Raw genomic sequence first — 19,578 nt, forward strand, 5'->3', positions numbered from 1 at the left:
CCAGCTGACTTGCTGGGCTATCAATATATATTATTGATCAATATATCAATATATATATATATATATACTATATATATTTTAACTCTTTTAGCTTATTGTATCTTTACCCTTTTATCTTATTTTATTTCTGTTTTATCTTATTTTATTTCGGTTTTATCTTATGCATATATCATTTTAATTTTAATAAATTTCTTTTAACCAGTTAGTTGGTCGTCGCAAGAAATTTGATGATATGCTCAAACCCTACAAAACTTTATACACATCAATCAGATAACGTCGCAGGTGCCTAGTCTGCAGATACTGTAATTTGCAAAACTTAAGCCTTTCTTCGTAAGAGCAACCCTTTGTTCCATTCACTAATCTTGTTGCCCTTCTCTGTACTTGTTCCAACTGCTCTACATCCTTCTTGAAATGAGGCCTCCAGACCTATATACAGCACTCAAGGTGTGGTCTGACCATTGCCTTATACAAGGACATAATCACCTCCCTTTCCCTGCTGGAAAAATTCCTGTATATCATTGACAAGACACCATGAGCTACTCTTGCAGACCTTCTGCACTGCTCAGAAAACTTAATATCTACAATTACCCCCAGGTCCTTTTCATTTTCTACCACTGTCAGTGTCATACCACATAGTTGATACGTTACTCTGTGATTACTGCTCCCCATATGTGGTATTTACATTTGTCAATGTTAAATTTCATTTGCCACCTCTCAGCCCATCTGTTCAACGTTTCTAGATCCTGTTGCAGCAGCGTGCTGTCATTAGCGTCATTAACAACCCTGCCAACCTTTGTATCGTCTGCAAACTTGGACATTGTCTGATATACCATCATCAGTATCATTTATAAATACAGAAAACAACAATGTATCCAACACGGAACCCTGAGGGAATCCACTAATAACATTAGTCCACGAAGAGCAGTGTCCATTGATTACCACTCTCTGTCTTCTCTCACTCAACCATCCCTTTATACATAGCAGCAATTTGCCTCCAATGTCAAACTGCTCCAATTTGTGCAGCAGTCTTCCATGTGCAACACTATCAAAGGCTTTTCTAAGATCCAAATATATGATATCAAAGTTATTCTTTGCATCCAGTTCCTTTGTGACTACATCATAGTATCCAACAAATTAGCCAGACAAGACTTCCCCTTAACAAACCCATGCTGTGTCCGTGCTATAAGTGAAGTCTTGTCTAGATGACCCTGCAGTGCTTCTTTAACCAGTGCCTCCATTAATTTTCCTGGAACAGAAGTTAAACAGAACACAGGTCTATAATTACTTGTGTCACTTTGATTCTCTTTTGCGAATTGGGATCACATTTGCACATCTCCAGTCTATGGGTACCTCCCCTAAGTCCAAGGGAGCTCTTATAATTATGGCTAAGGGTTTGCTTACTTCCTTTGCTGCCTCTTTTAATATAACTAGATAGATCCAATCCACCCCAGGTGCCTTTTTTATGTTTAATTTCAACAATTTCTCCTCCACTTTACTCTCAGTTATTACAAGATTATCCAGCTTACTGCCAGAGTTGAATACACCTCTGGCATTCCCGCCACTGAATAACTCCTCATGTTTGAATGTTGATGCAAAATATTCATTTAGTTTGTTAGCTACCTGAGCAGAATCATCAACAGTTGAACCATCGATATCAAGTGGACCAATCTGATTCACCTTCCTTGTAGAGTTAACATAAGTAAAGAACTCTTTGCTGTTTTTCTTTGCATCCTTTGCCAAAGATTTCTCATCTGCCTTCGCCTGCCTAACCTCCTTTGTAACTTGGTTACAGACCAGCTTATATCTATCATAGGCTTCTGTCTGACATGTTAATTTATATGTATCCCATGCATTTTTCTTCTCTGTCACATGTCTAATTAGTTTATCTGACATCCATTTAGCCCTAAATCTTGAACAATATTTCTTTTTTGGTATGAAAAGCATAGTAGCTTCCAAGGTTAATTCTTTGAATGCTTCCCATTTTGAATTTGCTGTTAGTAGCATCATCAGTTGGTTCCACCATATAGAATTTAAATACTGTCTCAGACCACCATAGTCACCTTTACAAAAGCAAAAACCCTTCCCTTTATCCTTGATGGTAGTTACCTCTTGGAGTAAATCCCACTTCAGCACACTGTGATCACTGCCACCTAGTGGTTCCTTTATCTGCAGATTCTTAATGCATGAAGAATCACTATTGATAATCAGATCAAGAGTATTACTCCCTCTAGTAGTCCTCGTGACCACCAAATACGGAGGATGCAGAAAGGCCAGGGAATGACCACTGCATATCCCGGAGCAATATGGCCTTAGTTGCTAATGCTCCAATAAACAAAATAACAAATAACAACATAACAAAATAACCCTCTAGTTGCCTCCCGAACATGCTGATGTTGAAAACAATTATCCAATAAATCCACAAAAACCTTGCTAGTGTGTTAGTGACCAACCCACACATTCCAGTCAATATCTGGGAAATTAAAAACCCCCATTATAAGACTCTCTGATTTACTGACCTATTTCCCTCTATTTCTCTGTACAGTTCCTTATTATACTCATCAGAGTCATTAGGCCTATAACACACTCCTACTCTCAATTTTAATCTCCCAATGCTTATATCACACCAAACTGACTGCAGATTCTTGATGCATGAAGAATCACTACTGATAATCAGATCAAGAGTATTACTTTCTCTAGTTGCCTCCAGAATATGCCGCTATAGAAACCAATCATCCAATAAATTCACAAAAGTCTTGCTAGTGTGTGAGTGACCAACCCACAAGTTCAGGTTAATATCTGGAAAGTTAAAATCCCCCATTATAAGACATTCTTATTTACTGGCCTACTCTATTTCTCTGCACACTTGCTCATTATACTCACCAGATTCGTTAGGCCTATAACACACACCTACTCTCATTTTTCATTTCCCAGTGCTTATGTCACACCAAACAGACTCAACATTGCATTGTCCACCGACATCAATTGGATGCACTTCCTTAGATTTTATGTGTTTCTTAACTAACAGCATAACCCCTCCTCCCTTACTGTCCTGCTATCCTTTCTGTTCATATGTACTCCCCAAATTCCAGTTCTGCACTGCTTATGTCTGTGTGACACCGTGCCTCAGATAGCCCAACAATATCTGCCTTTGATGTCTTGACCAGCACTTCAAGCTCATCGAATTTATTAACTATGCTCCTAGCATTGATGTACATGAATATACATGCACCTGTTTCTACTCTTAGTTACCCTACCATAGCCCATGTATTTACTTGTTCCACTATGACTCCCAGCAGTCCTGTGTAAATTCCCATTGCCTTGCTTTCCAGGCTGCTGCTCAATTGCATTTCAATAGAAGTAGTGCAAGAATCACTTTTATCTCTGCCATCGGCTACTGGTAATCTATTAGTCCGTGTATCCCCCCAAGCTAGTAGTTTTCTGATCCACCTAACTCTGCCTCGATAGCATCAGCAAATATTCTTGCACCCTTTCTATTTAAGTGTATTCCATCCCTGTAGAAGCAGTCTCTCCTGTTAACAAGCACAGACCAGGCTGAGAAAAATTCTACCGCTTGAGTCTTGCACAATCTCACCAGGGCTGAATTGATCAACAAGGCTCTCATCATATACTCCCTCCTATCATGTCTGGGCAGAATTGCAGACACTTTCAAAGTCAACTCTAATTCACGGCTTTTTTTAAACAGTGACCTGTACTTGTTAAGTAATTCTTCCGGTCTCCTACTCTTAATATCATTATTGCCAACGTGTACAACTATATCACCTTTTGTGCCTTTATAAGATGATATCCACTCTACAACGTCATCAACCTTTGTCCCTGGCAGGCATACCCTGGTCCTGTTCCATCTATCCTTTTTGCACAATAAGTTCCCCGTTTCCCTGACAATAGTCACCTACAACAACTAGTTCCTTTGGGACCAGCGCATTCTGCCTTGGGGGTTGCAGCTGTGTTGCATGATGTTCTAGTGTAAGCTCTGGCATTGATATGGGCAGCTGGGAGCTTGATGGGCCCCTCAATTTATATCCTTTGAGGGCATCCGCCCTGTCCTTCAAGCTGTCATATAAGCCCGTAACAATGCTGAGTTGGTGCCTGATTTCTTCTCACTCCTTACATCGCGCACACACAAAGTCATTCCCCTTGGCAATATCATGTCCCGTTTCTGATTGCTCCACAAACATCAAACAAGCAGTGGATTTGAAATGACTATGATTCAGAGGACAACTGCCCTCCCCTCACTCTCTCCTGAACCAGAGCACTTCCACCAGTTTGAGCCTTTTGCTTTGCTGCTCTGGTCTGAGTCATGACTTCTATTCAAGTTCATTAAAATTCTAATACAGTATATAACCTTAAATCTATATCCCAATGCAGTTATAACACTATATATATATATATATATATATATATATATATGTATTTCGGTATTGAATATTATCTTCGAGTTACGTTATATGACTTTCTTATCCCCTGTCAACTTATATGTATTAATTTATGATGTTACGTTTGTAATAACTAGGTCACTATTTTATTTAGTTAAAAAAGTGCAATTCAATTGACGATGAAATTTAATAAGATTAATAAATTTTACTGACTCTTGATTTTTTAAGGAGTCCTTATGTGAGTGCTGAAAATTAAGCTAAGCTATACATATGATCTAAATTTTACTGATTAATTGATGCTACTATACTCGCTGTCTAGTTTTCCGTTAAACCTTACACTCTCTAGTTTTCTGTTAAACCTTACGCTATCTAGTTTTCCGTTAAACCTTACACTAGCACACGTATCGTAAAATTGTGGCAAGTTACGAATGGTTAATCTACAGACACAAGGTATTATTTACTTTCCAAATCGCGCTATCTGAATTCAAAATAAACCATGGAGCCTGACCAGGTCTATAAGCTACTTATAGGAAATAATTTAATCTAACAATTAAATCAATAAAGCGGCTAAGTATAATTAAAAACTTTTCGTTCGCAGTAGCTGCGAAACCTGTCCACACGTGGATTTGATACCCTTACCGATACTAAGCAATTTTGATACTGATACTAATTTGATACCGATACTAAGCAATAACGTACAAAATCTCTATCTAAATTCAATTTAAACTAAAGTATTGTTACTAGGAATATAAAGCAACTCTAAAAAATAAATTAATATGCCAATTTAAGTCAATAAAAAAGCAAAAACTTCTCTATTTTCTGGAGCCGTAAAAACTTCGCATGTTCACATGTACTCTCACAGCCAACTCTCTGTTTGTTTACCTAAGTGAGATATCCCAGGCTTTTTATTATTAATTAGCTTCTGTACATATGGATAAATGTTGCTATGTGTTAGGATTAAACTTGTTTTTACACTGAATTTTTTTTTTTTTTTTGATGGATATGTGAGTGCTTAAAATCATTGTTCACATAAATGGCTTAAAGGAAATGGATGAAGTTTTTCAATAGCAATGTTGCATAAATCATTGAATTGTTTGAGTTATGTTCTGTAAAAGTCACTGATTGAGTCTGTTCTTACAAGTTTTTTTTGGCATTAGACATTCCAGTCGAATTTCCATTTACCTTAACAGGAAGTTTGGCACTTATTTATTTATTTATTTTTATTTTTTTTTTTGATAATTTTGTTTTATGGCTAATGGAGAAAAGTCCTGTGGCTAATCCTATATGGCTAATGCTAATTGTTTAATGACTTCATCATGGTAATTTGTCAAATTGGTCAAGCATGCCCTCCTCCTCTTAGCAAACCCATGCTAGACTCATGATACCATTCAAGATACCATTCTTGCTCAGTGACCCTGAATCATATCCTTAATCATAGACATCATGATCTTCCCTAGCACAGAAGCCAAATTTACTAGCCTATGATTACCCAGCTCCTATTTATCACTACCTTTGTGGATTGTAGAGATATCAGTATTTCTCCAGTTCAAGTAGGCTCTTTGCAGAATCTAATGATGCCCTCATTAACACTCTCAGAGGTATGGCAATCTCATATGCAGCAGTTTTAATTATAACTAAATATATACTTATTCTTCCTTGTAGCCTTGCCCTCCTTTAATCTCATTAGCTTTTCTAACAAAAGCTTCTTTGAGATCATGTATTTTATTTTACGGCAATCTGACTCTTAATGTCCCCAGAAATTTAAACTTGCTTTTGACTAAAAATATCATTGGGAAGTATCTGTTCAACTTAACTGCCATTTCTGCTGCACTTTCTATTGACCTCTCACTGCAGCCACTTAAAGCCTATTTGATTTATTCTCCCCTTTTTTTATATTCATAGTTGAGAAGAATCCTTTTCTCGACTCAGGTCTCTTTATTAGTGCTTTCTCATTTTGCCTATCTTAACTTGTCACTAGCTTTTTTGCTTATTCTCTTATAATGGTTATACCAATTGTAATCGTGTGATTGTAATTGTCCTATGTTTTTTGATGTGAAAACATCTATAGCAACACTTAACAATGGAATGTAATGGAAATGCAAATTTTGTGGTCAAATATTTGTATTGTTGCAATCATACTTGCAGCCGTAGTAACTGCAGGAAGTATGATTGTGACATCACAATCATACTTCCTCGTGATTGTGCCGACCTTACGATTGTGCACCTCTTCCAAGCCAAGGATGTTTTCACATAAAACATCTTATACAGGCTACACATGCTTTAATTTTTTTTTTCTTTTTCTGTAACTCCTACCTCACAAGTCATCCATTTTGACATCTTTACATCAAATTATGTTTATGCAATTTAACCACTGGCATTATTGCACATTTCAAGGAAACAGGACGTGTGAGAGAGTGAATCCAGGAAGAAGATGCAGGCTCCTCAATTAAGATTTAGTGTGGATATTGTTACCACGTTAATAGATAGGGACAGGAGTTTCTACCCATATAAATAGTGGGATTTGTGGTGGAATGTCTATCCATACCAACTCCACCCTCAACAGCAGTTACAAGGGTTGATGCTGACTCCAACTGACGCTCTGCTCTCAGCTTCTCAGCAAGAACATCCATTTGGAGAGATAATTCCCATTTCCACTTGAATGGGATTAAAGTGTAAAGTGTTTTTGGTCAAACAGCACCAGGGGTTTCCCCCATCTCTGCATAGTATACATTGTCGTGTGATACAGTACACTGTAAAGGCCAGAGATTTAAAAGTGTGTGGATCTTGTATATATATAATGTTTTGTACCATTGTTCATCTGGCCTTTTAGCTGTTGGGCCCCTAATGGGACCCACCATTGCCCACACTTGGCATCATTGAGGCAGACCAGGTACACCCAGTATAGTTATATTTACTCTGGAAGGCCCTGCCACCTAATTTCCTGAGATTTCAGTGGCTAGGACCTAAAAAAAAAAAAAGTTACTATATTTTATGCTGAAAGGGGATAGGCCGAATGGTAATAGGATTGTTGCATGATTGACTTGTAAGACAGATGTGGGGTCAATAGAGAAGGCGACCCCAGATGGTCAGTGAGGAGTGGCAAGTAGGGGAGGAGACAATTGACTTTCTCCCCACCCAGGAAGTAGGAAGGAAGTACTGTGCAAGAGTGTACTGGTATGGGGAGGCCAATGGCCTTAGCAGCAAGCTGCAGCAATAGTCATGTCCGGTGAGTTTGTTTCAGAGATCACAGCCACTGGTGTCAGGTTCAGGAGATGTGTAGAGTCAAGTCTGACTTGGTGATCACTGGTGTCTTCCGCCGCAGAGAGATATCTCGAGACAGGTGAGCAGTGGACTGCATCAGTTTCATGTCTGGTCCTGGTCCTGTTGCAAAAGGTCCTTAGTGTGGTTAGCTCAGCCTTTCCATTTGAATGTTTCTGTTCAATTAAATTCAGTTGTTTCATTCTGTTACTGGCTTTACTTGTGATGAATAGCAATGTGTCCTCCACCTAGAAACACCTCTTGCACAATCTTGGCGAAGGCCAGGAACTCCTCCCTCGAGTGTAGAAGGTGATGCTCCAGTCCTGGTGGTGGATATGTGAGTTCCGTCATATGTCTACAGCGGAGGTCTTCATAATGGTCGCAGCTGTACATAATGTGGGACCATGTTTCTGTCTCTCCACATGTGCAGAGGAGGTCTTCCGTTATTCGAAAATAAGTTAACTTGGTGTTGAAGGCACCATGGCCCATCAGGAGAAACGTAAATAGACCTGGGTGGAACCAACAGGGGGCTCTAGGATACACGTGTCCAACTGTAGGCAGGAACTTCCTGGTAATTTCCCCTTTTGTTGAAGCAGGCCACCTTTCCTGCCATGCCTGCTGCACATGATTCTCAAGTCTGGTCCTTTCTTCTCTTCTATTCCCTGCTGCATTGATGGTGTATCCCCCCCCCAGAGTGTAGGGTAATCCTTTGGTCAGGTGGTACGTCATTCCGCAGTGTATAACTTCTAGGTCGAAGGGGCAGGACCCCTACCAGGACTTGGAAGGCATGCGTACTAACAGTACGGAAAGCACGGGTGATGACCGGGAGAATTGAACGTTGTATGGTGTCCAAGATCTTTTTGTTAACTGCCTTTGTGGCTCTGTGGAACCACACCGGGGAAGTGTACGTAATTTCCGGGGTGAAGAAGGCTTTATACTACAATGTTAGCGTGCGTTTTTTGAGTCCCCAGTCCTTTCTTGTTATTCTGGCTATTAATCCGGCATATCTTCTTATTTTTTCTCTCAAGTATTTGAGATGAGGGTGGAAGAACAGGTTAGTGTCTAGAATGATACCTAGATGTTTCAGTTTGGCAACTAGTTTGATTGTCTGGCTATGGATTTTAATTTGTGATGGTCTTCTTAAGTTTAGGCTACCTTTCAACAGTATAGATTTAGTTTTTGTAGTTGATATTTTTAAGAAGAGGACAGTGGCCCAGTCTTGAAGGAGTTTTAAGTGCTTGGTTTGCTTTGGACTTCCATTTGTGCTCAGCTTTCAGCAGCGACTGTCAGTATTAGATCATTTGCAAAGGTCTGGGAGTTTACTTTCCCCATGTCCGGCACCAGGAATTTGTCTAGGATTATGTTCCAGAGCAGTGGCCCTAGAACTGAACCCTGGGGGCAGCCCCTGTAGAGTGATCTGGTCAACTTATTATATGGTGCTATTACCTGGATTTCTCTGTTGGTTAAGTAGGATTCCATAACTTTGTACAAATTCATAGGTGTGTTTGCCCTTCTCAGTCTAGTTAGGATGCTCGGCCACCTAATGGTGTCGAACGCCCCAGCGAATTGACTGAGATGGCAAGGAAATATTTTTTGTCACACTCCATTGCTGCCCTCAAAAGGCCACTGAGGGCTTTAATGGTCAAAGTTCCTTGCTTGGATCCATATTGTGTTGGCATGCTTAGTCCAGCTGTTTCATAGTGGTGAGTTATTCTTTTACCTATCAGCCTTTTGAATAGCTTACTTGCCACTGGGAGCAGGGCAATTAGCCGATAAGAATCTGGTTGTTCTGGAGGTTTTGAAGGATTCTTGGGTATGAGCTTCACTGTTGCAAGTTTCCAGTCGGCTGGGTAAGTTCCTGTTTTTAGGCATGCGTTGTATAATCTAAGGAGCAGTTCCAGGGTGGTGTCTATTACCTTTTTTTTTTTTTTTTTTATAATTTCCGGCTTTAGAAGATCTGGACCGGGACATTTTCTATTCCTTATGAGGGCCGCAGCAGTATACAATTCTTCCATGGTGAAGGGCTGTTCTATTTGCTGTGTTTTGTATGCTTCATTTTCTCTACATATCTATACCCGTTCAATTAAGGTTGGGACAGCTGGTTCATGATAGATCTGGTTGAGTATGTTATTGATAGATTGTTCCCAGGTGGGTAGTGTGCCCAGCGGGGTTCAAGTTGCATTTATGATTTCTCCTCTGGGGAGTTTGCTAGTAACAACTTTGTAGACTACTCCCCAGGGATCAGCATTTCCAGCTGTGTTGACCAGATGCCCCCAGGCCTTCCGCTTGCTTTTGCTTATCAGGTCTGTGTAGCTGTTTCTAACGATATTGTATTTTTCCCTTAACATTCTTACTTCCGGCTCCGGCCAGATATGTCTCGCCCTTTGAAACTCTTTTCTTGCCTGTATGACCTGCTTTCTTAATGTTTCAATTTCTCGGGTCCACCAGGGGACTGCACCCAAGGTTGGAATCTTCCTCTTCATTGCTGTTTTGCTAGCGTTTGTGATAATTTTTGTGACCCTCCTTTGGATCTCATTTGGATCAAGTCGTTGGTCAGCCTCCATCCAATGCCCCACCACTTGGCACAGCAGCCTCCCAAAGAGTTCCCAGTCAGCCTTGTTAACTGCAAAATGGTTCATGTGTTTGACTACTGGAGTTCTGCTAACTGTATGGTTGATTTGGTAGGTAAGCACTCTGTGGGCTGACGTTGCCCAGGAGTCTTGGACCTGGCCAGTCCACAACATGTCCAGCCACACTGATGGTTGCTAAGGAGACATTTATTGTGGCCTCCCACATAGTGTTACAGAAGGTTGGTAAGTGGCATGGTTGATTTAATACTACCATAGGAGGATTTATCAGGAACTTCTCGAGTCGCTGCCCATTATGCGTCCCTCTCCTATCTGGTGTTTGACTGTGCCAGGCTGGGAATCGACAGTTGATGTCTGCCCCGATGATGATCTTCTGGTTGGGAAGTGTATTCAGCAATGTCTGCAGGTAACTGATTGCAGAGGTGATCTCCTCTCCTGGCCTGCAGTACAAGGAGACAACGCAAAAAGGGACCTAGTGGTGAAATGATGTGCGCACAAGCAGCCCAGGCCATGCATAGTTGGGTTATTTTTATGACAGTCATGTTGGGGTTTTGTACTAGTATTGCAGCCCACGGGTTCTCCTCCTCAGTTTGCACTATTTTTTGCATCCCGGGGTATCCCTTCACCTGTTTTGTGTGCATGTATGGCTCCTGTATGATTAAGATTTCGGCATTTTCTTCATCAGCCTTTCTTCTGAGTTGTTTGGGCACTGCCCTGGCTCGCTGTGCATTCTGTTGGAATATTAGTAACCTTGTTGTGTTATACCTTTTAGCATATAGCCATAACCAGTTCTAGACTGGTAAAAGCTTTTTGTTTTTACGAAGGTGGGGCATTTTGGATCTCTAATAGAATGTGAGGGCTCCAGTTTCGGGGATGCAGTTTGCACAAATGGATTGTTGCTTTGTTGGGGCAGTTTTTATACTCATGCCCTTTGGCAGAGCAGTATCTACAGGTTGGTGTGGCCTGGGTGCATGTATGGGAGCTATAACCGAACCTGCAGCATTTATAGCACTTAGGTACAGCCACATGCTCCCGAAATCTATGACTGCTCCAGTCAACGTACAGTCTTGTCTTGCTCTTCAACACATGCCAGGGGGGGGCTGAGCTAGCTCCACAATCCAGTTGTGATTCGAGCCTGTCCTTGACTTTGTTTAATATTTTGGCTGCACAAGTCTCCCCTGTTCTTCTCCTGAATTAGGCATTTGCAGGTTCCTTGTGATCATGTCATCTTCCAGTTGTTTAGCTGTGATGTCTTTATCCACGTCAAAGACTAGGATCGAGGGGGGGCCCCGCCTTTTTGGAGGTTCAGCCATGAGTCCCATCGTAGCAATTTTGGTGTTTGTCATAATGTTATCTATGTCTTGCCTGGTTTTGGTCTCTATTAGGACTCCTATTTCCTTGTTTTTCTTATGCTCTTTATTCTTGTTGTTTTCAGGTCGTCCTTTAGTTGAGTCATGATGGTTGTCTTCAGTTCCTCACTTGTCTGGGTGCTGTTAGTTTCTACCACCAGGTTGGGGGCTCTAAGTAAGGGTTGCTTCCTCTGCTGGGGCACCTTTGCATTAGCATCCTTGTTTTGTGGGTTCCTCAGTGCATCTGCATATAAGTGGGCATGCTGTTGCATTTGTTTTCCCCACTCATCAAAGTAGGCCTCCAATTTAGCTGTGGCTTTCTCTTGTTCACATTGCGAATTGACCAGAATAATTTCCTTTTTATCCCATATGGTGATTATCTCGCTTCTCAGTCCTGTCATGATCCTGCTGTTGGACTTTTCCATTAACGCTTCCAGTTGCATTCTCAATGTTAGCATCTGCATGAGAACTGGGCCATCTGGCAGGGTGAGGTCGAGTGGGGAGGTAAGAGTCCTGCTGTTTGAGAACCACAACGTCAGCCTGAGTGTTTGTTACTTCTTCCTGTTCCTTCTGCTCTGAGGAGTTATTCCTGGTTTTCCTATCACATTTTGGGACCACTAGTTTATTATTCTTTTTCTTTGTCATGGGAGTTAGTTTAAGGTCGTCCATATCTTCAGTCTGGTCAGCAGTCCATATGGTTCTAGTCTCAGTTAGTAAGATTTCTGTCTCTTCTTGTCGTTCTTCCATTTTCCAGAAATCAGATTGAATTTCTGCTGAACTTGTAGAGGTTTGAATGTCGCTGTTTGACATACACCACAAGTATGTGGGTCCAGTAATTCGAAAGCAATCGCTCTGCAAAATTTTGGGCTATTCCCACCAGTCATATGGGGGGGGGAGATGCCCAGATGAAAGAGCTGTCCCAGAGATTCGGAACTAATTTCTCTGGGGAGGGGGGGTCTTGGGGGCACTAAGAATGATGGCAGCAGTAAGAACAATGTAGATTGTCCAGGAAAAAAGTTAGTCCTTAGCCATGCTAAGTCTGTGGTCAGAAGTGTTGGGGGGGGAAACAAATTCCTTGGTATTTCTCTATGGACACAATACTTTCACAAGTTGTTGGTGCACTATCTCAGCCCTGGGAAAAAAATAAGGAGCACCAGCATTACAGAAGTCAATAGAATATTTTAATGTGAAATATTATAATCATTATATGAGTACTCAAGTTGTGCCAGGAATAAGCTGGCTCTCTTCAGTATTGTGGCTACAGCCAATCAAAGCAGGGCCTTATAGTCACGTGACCTAACAACAACAAGCCATTTGTTGTCAACACTCGAGGAGGAAGCAATGGCTGCCTCCATGTGACATAATTAAATTACTCAAATTGTCAATGAGCCATAAATCTGGAATGGAAAATGCAATCATTAAAAATATATATTTTTGAATCGGAATAATGGACTGATGTTCTAGGCAATGTTTAGACTAGTAGGAATAATCGCAAGCAACATAGTTCAATCACAAAAATTGATTTAAGCCATTGGCCGAACCTATGTGGCGTTGTAATAGTGCAGACCGCTAGATTGAACGTTGTGATACAGGGATTTGAAAACTTCCATATCAATTGAACGCCTTAGAAGTGTGGCATAAAATAAGTGTCTGTGGACTCACTGTCACCTGGAAAGCTTGAGGAACATAAAATATATCCAATTTGAATAGTTTGAACTACTAAAAATCACACAGCTTCACGGAGCACTATATTCATGTTGCCTTTCTCTACTTGGTCAGCGCCACCTATCACTTGAATGGGATTGACTGACCTTACTTGGCTGGCCTCAGTTGGCTGACCTCACTCTGGGAGACTGCCTGAAGGATATAGTGTATTATAGCAACATTCCTGGCCTAGCACCCCTGAAGGATAGCATCACATGGCACATGAGAATTATCACCCTCAAAATGTTGTCTTTCATTTGATCATGGCATTGAGGTGTTAGTAATTCTGCTAGCCCACGATGTGACCACACTGAGGTGCAAATCAAATACTATGAACAGGAAGTACCATTCCTTTGATGGTATGCTAATGTTCTTGAGAACAGTTGTGCACATGCTGTGTTTTGCCAAAATGCTGTTAGACAAAAATTCCAAACAATAAAGTGAAGTGTACCATACTGGTATTAACAATGTATTCTTATTTGCAACAAGCACAGCCATCCAGATAATCTTTTGCAAAACCTCTGCATCTTCCAAAGAACATTCCTGTCAAATTTGGTTCTATTTACTCCATTAGATTATACTCTGGATAGCTCTATTTGCTAAGTAATCTTTTACAAATTGTAATTGCAATTCCACGTATGTCTTTCACACACTATTTAATAGTACAGTTTGTACTAAAAAGAATTGATGGCTGAAAGCTTCAGACTACAGGAAATTTACTAGACAAACAAGTTAGTGTAAAGCATCATTTCAGTTCATAGTAAATCACCGAAGTAGGTGAAATGCCATCGTTTTTTATATATATGAGATGATGTAACAAAACTGATGCCATTTTACCTAATTTGGTTATTTATTATGAACTAATATGATGCTTTGCACTAACTAACTTGTTCGCCTAGTACAGTTTGTTTAAATAAAAATGCTTAAGCTGTAAATGATTTAAAAAAAAAACATAAAAATTTCCCATCTGATACCATGAAAAGACTTCAGATACAGTAACAACCAATGGAAAACAGACCATTTATGAAATACATTTTTAATAAAGAAACCGAAGTTCAGAGACTGTTCTTAAACAGCAAGAGAAAGTATTCACCCTGTCTACATCATATCAAAAAAGTCTTCCCCATGTCCATCTGTGTCTGACTGGATTTTCATGAAATATACTTGAGCCTTTTAAAAATATTTGTTGAGACAAAAAATTTCATTAAAATTGAACAAATAGAAATCCAGCAATTATTTTTATTTATTATTTTTTTTCCATACAAATTATGATGACGGCGGCATCAAAAAGACAATCTAAATTTTTAGGACACACCCTAAGACATAACAAATTTTTAGTGAATATCTCAGAAGGAAAAATATTGGGAAAGAAAGGAAGGGGATGGTCATCACCAAGGAAGAAAATTTTGGAAAACCTAATGAAGAAAATGAACTTTAGGAGATATGAGGAAATGAAACGTTCAGCAGTAGACAGAGATGTATGGCTGCAGCGACAAGGCAAAGCCTTTAGAGTTTGATGATGATGACAAATTATATGGAAAATAAGAATTCATATATTAAGTGTAGTTTTAATACAGTACTGTTAGCATCAGACAGTCTGTGCATGCTATGCATGTATGGTTATGTAGGACTTGTGAGCATGATGCCACTTGTGAAGAAATACATTTATAGAGAGAGAAAAGAGACAAAAAAAATAAAAAAGAATATATGGGAAGAGAGTAAATATTATACAGTTGTAATTAAACTGAACAGAATAAGTTTAGAGTTTTATGTATAATCTTAGTAATTGATCAAGAGATAACTGTATTTACTTTTCTTTACTGAAATATAATGGTTACTTTGGTGACTGAAATATATTGCACTGTTTACATTAACTAACTTGTGTAATCTAATGATAAATAATTTTTCTCTTTTGAGGGAAAAAAAATGTGCCTCTTTATACATTTTACTGTAACAGCCAAGCAGAAGAAAAGTACCCTTCAGTGTTAACTATTTCCACATAGCCACCTCTTCCAAATTATTCAAATTATGAATTTTGTAATAAAGGTAAACTGCAGCCATTATCAACTCACTGCAGGATAGAAGCCTCTTCAACAATTCATGCTGATTTTGTAATATCATTCATTAATCTAACATTATAAAAAGTGCAAATATGAATGTTTTTTTTTTTTTTTTTAATTGCATATGCTTACCAGCAATGATAACAATGTATTACCATTGTTAAAAACTGCTGTCATCTATTATTTTGTTGCCACAACCATTGATAAACATATAAAGCAAATCTGAAAACTAAGGATTACTAGAGTTAAAACTGATATCACTCTAGTGAAGAGCGATATCATGTAAATATTATGAGAATATACACACTTAAATACTATAGGAACCTGCACATCATACTTTATGCACCATTCAGTAAGTTTTCGAAATTAAAAACAAGAAGAATAATAATTTATTCTTCTAACAAATTATGTTTGGGCATAGCATATTTTAAAGTAAACTGTTATTTGCTCTACACCATAATAAATTAAGCTACTCATTTAAAAAGTTCAGAAATAAATTAAGTAAAGTTGTTGAAGATTAACTTGATTCCAATTTTAGGTGGATGGCAAAGAATTTGTTCCATTAATTCAACCTTCACAAATGGTAGCTGGTATTAGTAGTTCATCAAATTTCGTCATAGTTGGTGGGGTGAACACAGGCGATCCTCGTTTCCATCATTATAAATACTTTCATGGATGCATTTCTAGTAAGTTAACATTAATAACCACTTAGTAGTTTTTCATTTTGAGAATTGTATACTATATAGTATAAATTCAAGTTAAGAAAATTAACCGGAATTTTGATTATATTTTACTTTTATATTACCTGACTGCATTTAATCCTTTAGATTTATGTTTCAAACAAAACTCACATATTGATTTAAGATATACACCATACAGTCAAATGTATATAAATCAAGACACAGCCACTTTATTCACATGTGAAGAATAACTCACAGAGTTGTTGGAAACATTTTCTTTTTACTAAATGCATTGGAACTGGTTGCCACCAGTCCTTTGTTGAATTTTTTTTAATTCTCAACACCATCAAATCATTCAGCAAGAATTTGATTTTGGGTAAAAGTATCAGTTCAGAGAAGATAAATCAGGGAAATAAAGGAGGTTTATATCCATAATCCAATGCTTTTCTAAAAACTCTTTGATAATTTTATTTATTTTATAATTAATTTATAAATAATTTTATTTATTTTATAATTAGAGCACGATGTGGTTGTTTGCCACTGTCAGATCATGTTCAAATCATTGTCAGGATCATCTAGACAAGACTGCAGTAATAATTCAGACATAGCATGAGTGTGTTAAGGGGAAGTCTTGACAAAGGAACTGGATGCAAAAAATAATTTTGATATCATATACTTGGATTTCAGGAAAGCTTTAGATACTGTTGTGCATAGAAGACTACTGTACAAATTGGAGAAGTATGGCATTAAGGGCAAGTTGCTACAATGGATAAAAGGATGGTTGAGTGGGAGAAGACAGAGAGTGGTAATCAATGGACACTGCTCTTTGTGGACTAATGTTATTAGTGGTGTCCCCAATGGTGAGCTGTAGTGGGCTCGCATGGGCTCACGAGAGCCCATTGTTATTTTTTTTTAAAATCTGCGAGCCCATTGTTGAAGCGATTATTTATTTTACAAATGAAATCCTGAATTTAATTATTGAGTTTCTAGAGCCGGAACTATGGTGAGGCGAGCAGAGCCTCATCCCCAGCATTTTAATAGCACAACAACCAGTTATATATTTTAAAAATTGCTTCATTTTTCAGTTAATTACAGTTGGACCTCTGTTTAACGAACTTCTTCATAGCAAATTTTTTTTAATTCCCCTTCCTTTCTATGAAAACATTTAAAATAATTTCTGTAGAATGAACGGATTATGATAGACAACTTTGTGCGTATTGTCCTCACCTCTGGCCTTTAGGTAATTAGAAAGTGCAAATTAATAAGGGCGAAAGGGATTACATCCCACAATGTTAATGGTATCCGTAAAACCTATGCAGCCACATTCCAAGAAGTCGCACTAGTTAATATGCTTTCCATAGTCTGTCAGAGGATTAAGAAGGTTCCCAACACGGATAATAGTCTCTAGTCAACCTGTGTTGTGGTTCCCCTTTACTCCGACAAGACGTCGCATGTTTTTCAGAGAAGTGAGTGATCCACGTGTTTCAGTAAATTTCTCCATCTATGTTTACATGGTCACAGTAGCTGAATATCTGAGTGATTCCGATATTTTGCACAGTATTCAAAAAACTAGTGAGAGTAGCAATAATGTCGGGAGGGAGGGGGATGAGGCAACTAAGATATTAAATAAACTTTCCGAAGATGAAATGTTGTCAGATTTGGAAACCACGTCGAGGCTTTCACTGTGAAGAAAATGTTCCAAAATATAATGGCATACAAGCTATAATAAAAAAAATAAATAAAAAAAAAAACTGTATCACCAATCTCCAAAAAACCAGCACGAGTGAAGGATGATTACTAAAGAACTTGATATGGAAACTATAAAGACCAGTTGTGTGTTTGGGACACGATGGGCAGTTGTAGCTTACAGACGGCAGTTGAGGGTTGGAGGAATTATTCCGCTTTCTGCAAACATTTTGAATCAGAAAGTTAATTAAATATTCTCGATTATTAAAACTGTCTTTTCAATCTGGAATTGCTTAACGATTTAGCACTAATGATCGACATCCTGTAGGAGCTCTCTTACCTTTCAGAAGCTTTACAGATTCACTATAGTAAAAGCAGATAAATTAATTATTCGAACTATCAATGCTATCACTAATTTGAAAAATTCTGAAGGAAACTATGAAGCTAAAATTGCGAGCATGTTGAAGTTGAAAGAATTTGAAGAAATCGAAAGTAAGAACACATTTAAAAAATTACCTCGTGGCACATTATTAAGGATAAGTTATTAATGCAAAAGAGTAATTTTAAATTAAATAAAGAAAATAATGATACTATTGATGATGAGGAATTGAAAGAAATTTTAAACATATGCTACCTGGAATCATGGAATATGAAAGAACTCTCATCTGTATCTTGTCTTCCAGAATTCACTTTAGTAAAAGGATTCACTTTTATGTGAATCCTGTTACTAAAGAATGGCAAGACGGTGAAAAACGAATAAGAAATTTAAGTTTTCTGATAAAATATGAAATGAAAATAATGATTTTAGAGATTTTGTCGAAGACGGTTTATCTTTAAAATTGAGTGAAATTCCCTCTTTAAGTAAGAAAGCCAGAAATATCTTTGAAACCATTGCGATTAGCAGTGCTTTCAGCATAATGAATAATATTGTATAAACGAATGAATAATGTTGACAATTAAACACATTGCAGATTTTGATGACCATACATCTAAATGGAAAACCATTGCTTCAATTTGATCCGGATCGTTATGTCAGATCATTCCTCTGTAATCATTGCTCAGCTATTGAGCAAAGCAGAAGATCGACAACAAATATTAATAAAGAAGTAAATTTTATATGGCAATTTTTAGAAGAAATTTCCATCCAGACAATATACTAACCTTTTCTAGAACAGAGTTTTTTTATGTAATATTTGTTTTTATATCGTAGGAATGTTTTGTGATAGTTTTTGTGATATGGGAAATATGTCATGTAATTTTTTATTTCCATTATTAAAATTTTATCATGAAAAAAAATGTATCCATTATATTTCCCTATTTGTTAAAAAAAAGAGAGATGAATAAAAAAGTGGCGCACATACCAAGCACGCACAGTAGATGGTTTTTATGTGAATCCTTCGCGTTTCTTTTAGGTATTTTGATTTGTATATTGATTATGAAATAAAAGAGCTTTTATATTGTAAATATTTTATTGAACATTCGCAAATTTTTATAATTTCTGGAAGACAAGGATTTACGATAACTAAAGTAATTGATGTGTACCTACGATTGCAACATATCTAAATGTCTAGAAAACCACGTTGATTGAAGTACCGACCTTGTAGTCGAAACGACATAAGCAGCTGTTCTGGGCACCTAACAATGGAATGTTACTAAAATGCCAGACGAAAAAATAAATTGTTGACAAATATTTTTATTGTTGCAGTCATACTTTCTTCAGGAAGTATGATTGTGACGTCATACAATTAAAAAATTCTAAAAACTTAGAACTCAAGATTTTATATCTGGGGGGGTCATGATGACCGGTCACGAAAAATGCATCACAAGCTCTAATCACACTACTAGTGAGTGCTCGGTGC

The 19,578-nt window shown here is 38.1% G+C and overlaps 1 protein-coding gene across 1 annotated transcript in view; it reads left to right on the plus strand.

Moving 5' to 3' along the window:
* The window catches only part of LOC150081798 (axotactin-like), a 638,696-nt gene that overhangs the window by 501,454 nt on the left and 117,664 nt on the right, over window positions 1-19,578 (plus strand). The window contains exon 27 of the mRNA XM_090378896.1: window positions 15,892-16,039. Coding sequence (XP_090235022.1) covers window positions 15,892-16,039 — 148 coding nt within the window. The remainder of the gene's footprint in view (window positions 1-15,891; window positions 16,040-19,578) is intronic.

This window comes from Mastigoproctus giganteus, chromosome 8, assembly GCF_048544385.1.
Source record: "Mastigoproctus giganteus isolate SK-2022 chromosome 8, ASM4854438v1, whole genome shotgun sequence".
NCBI lineage: Eukaryota > Metazoa > Arthropoda > Arachnida > Uropygi > Thelyphonidae > Mastigoproctus > Mastigoproctus giganteus.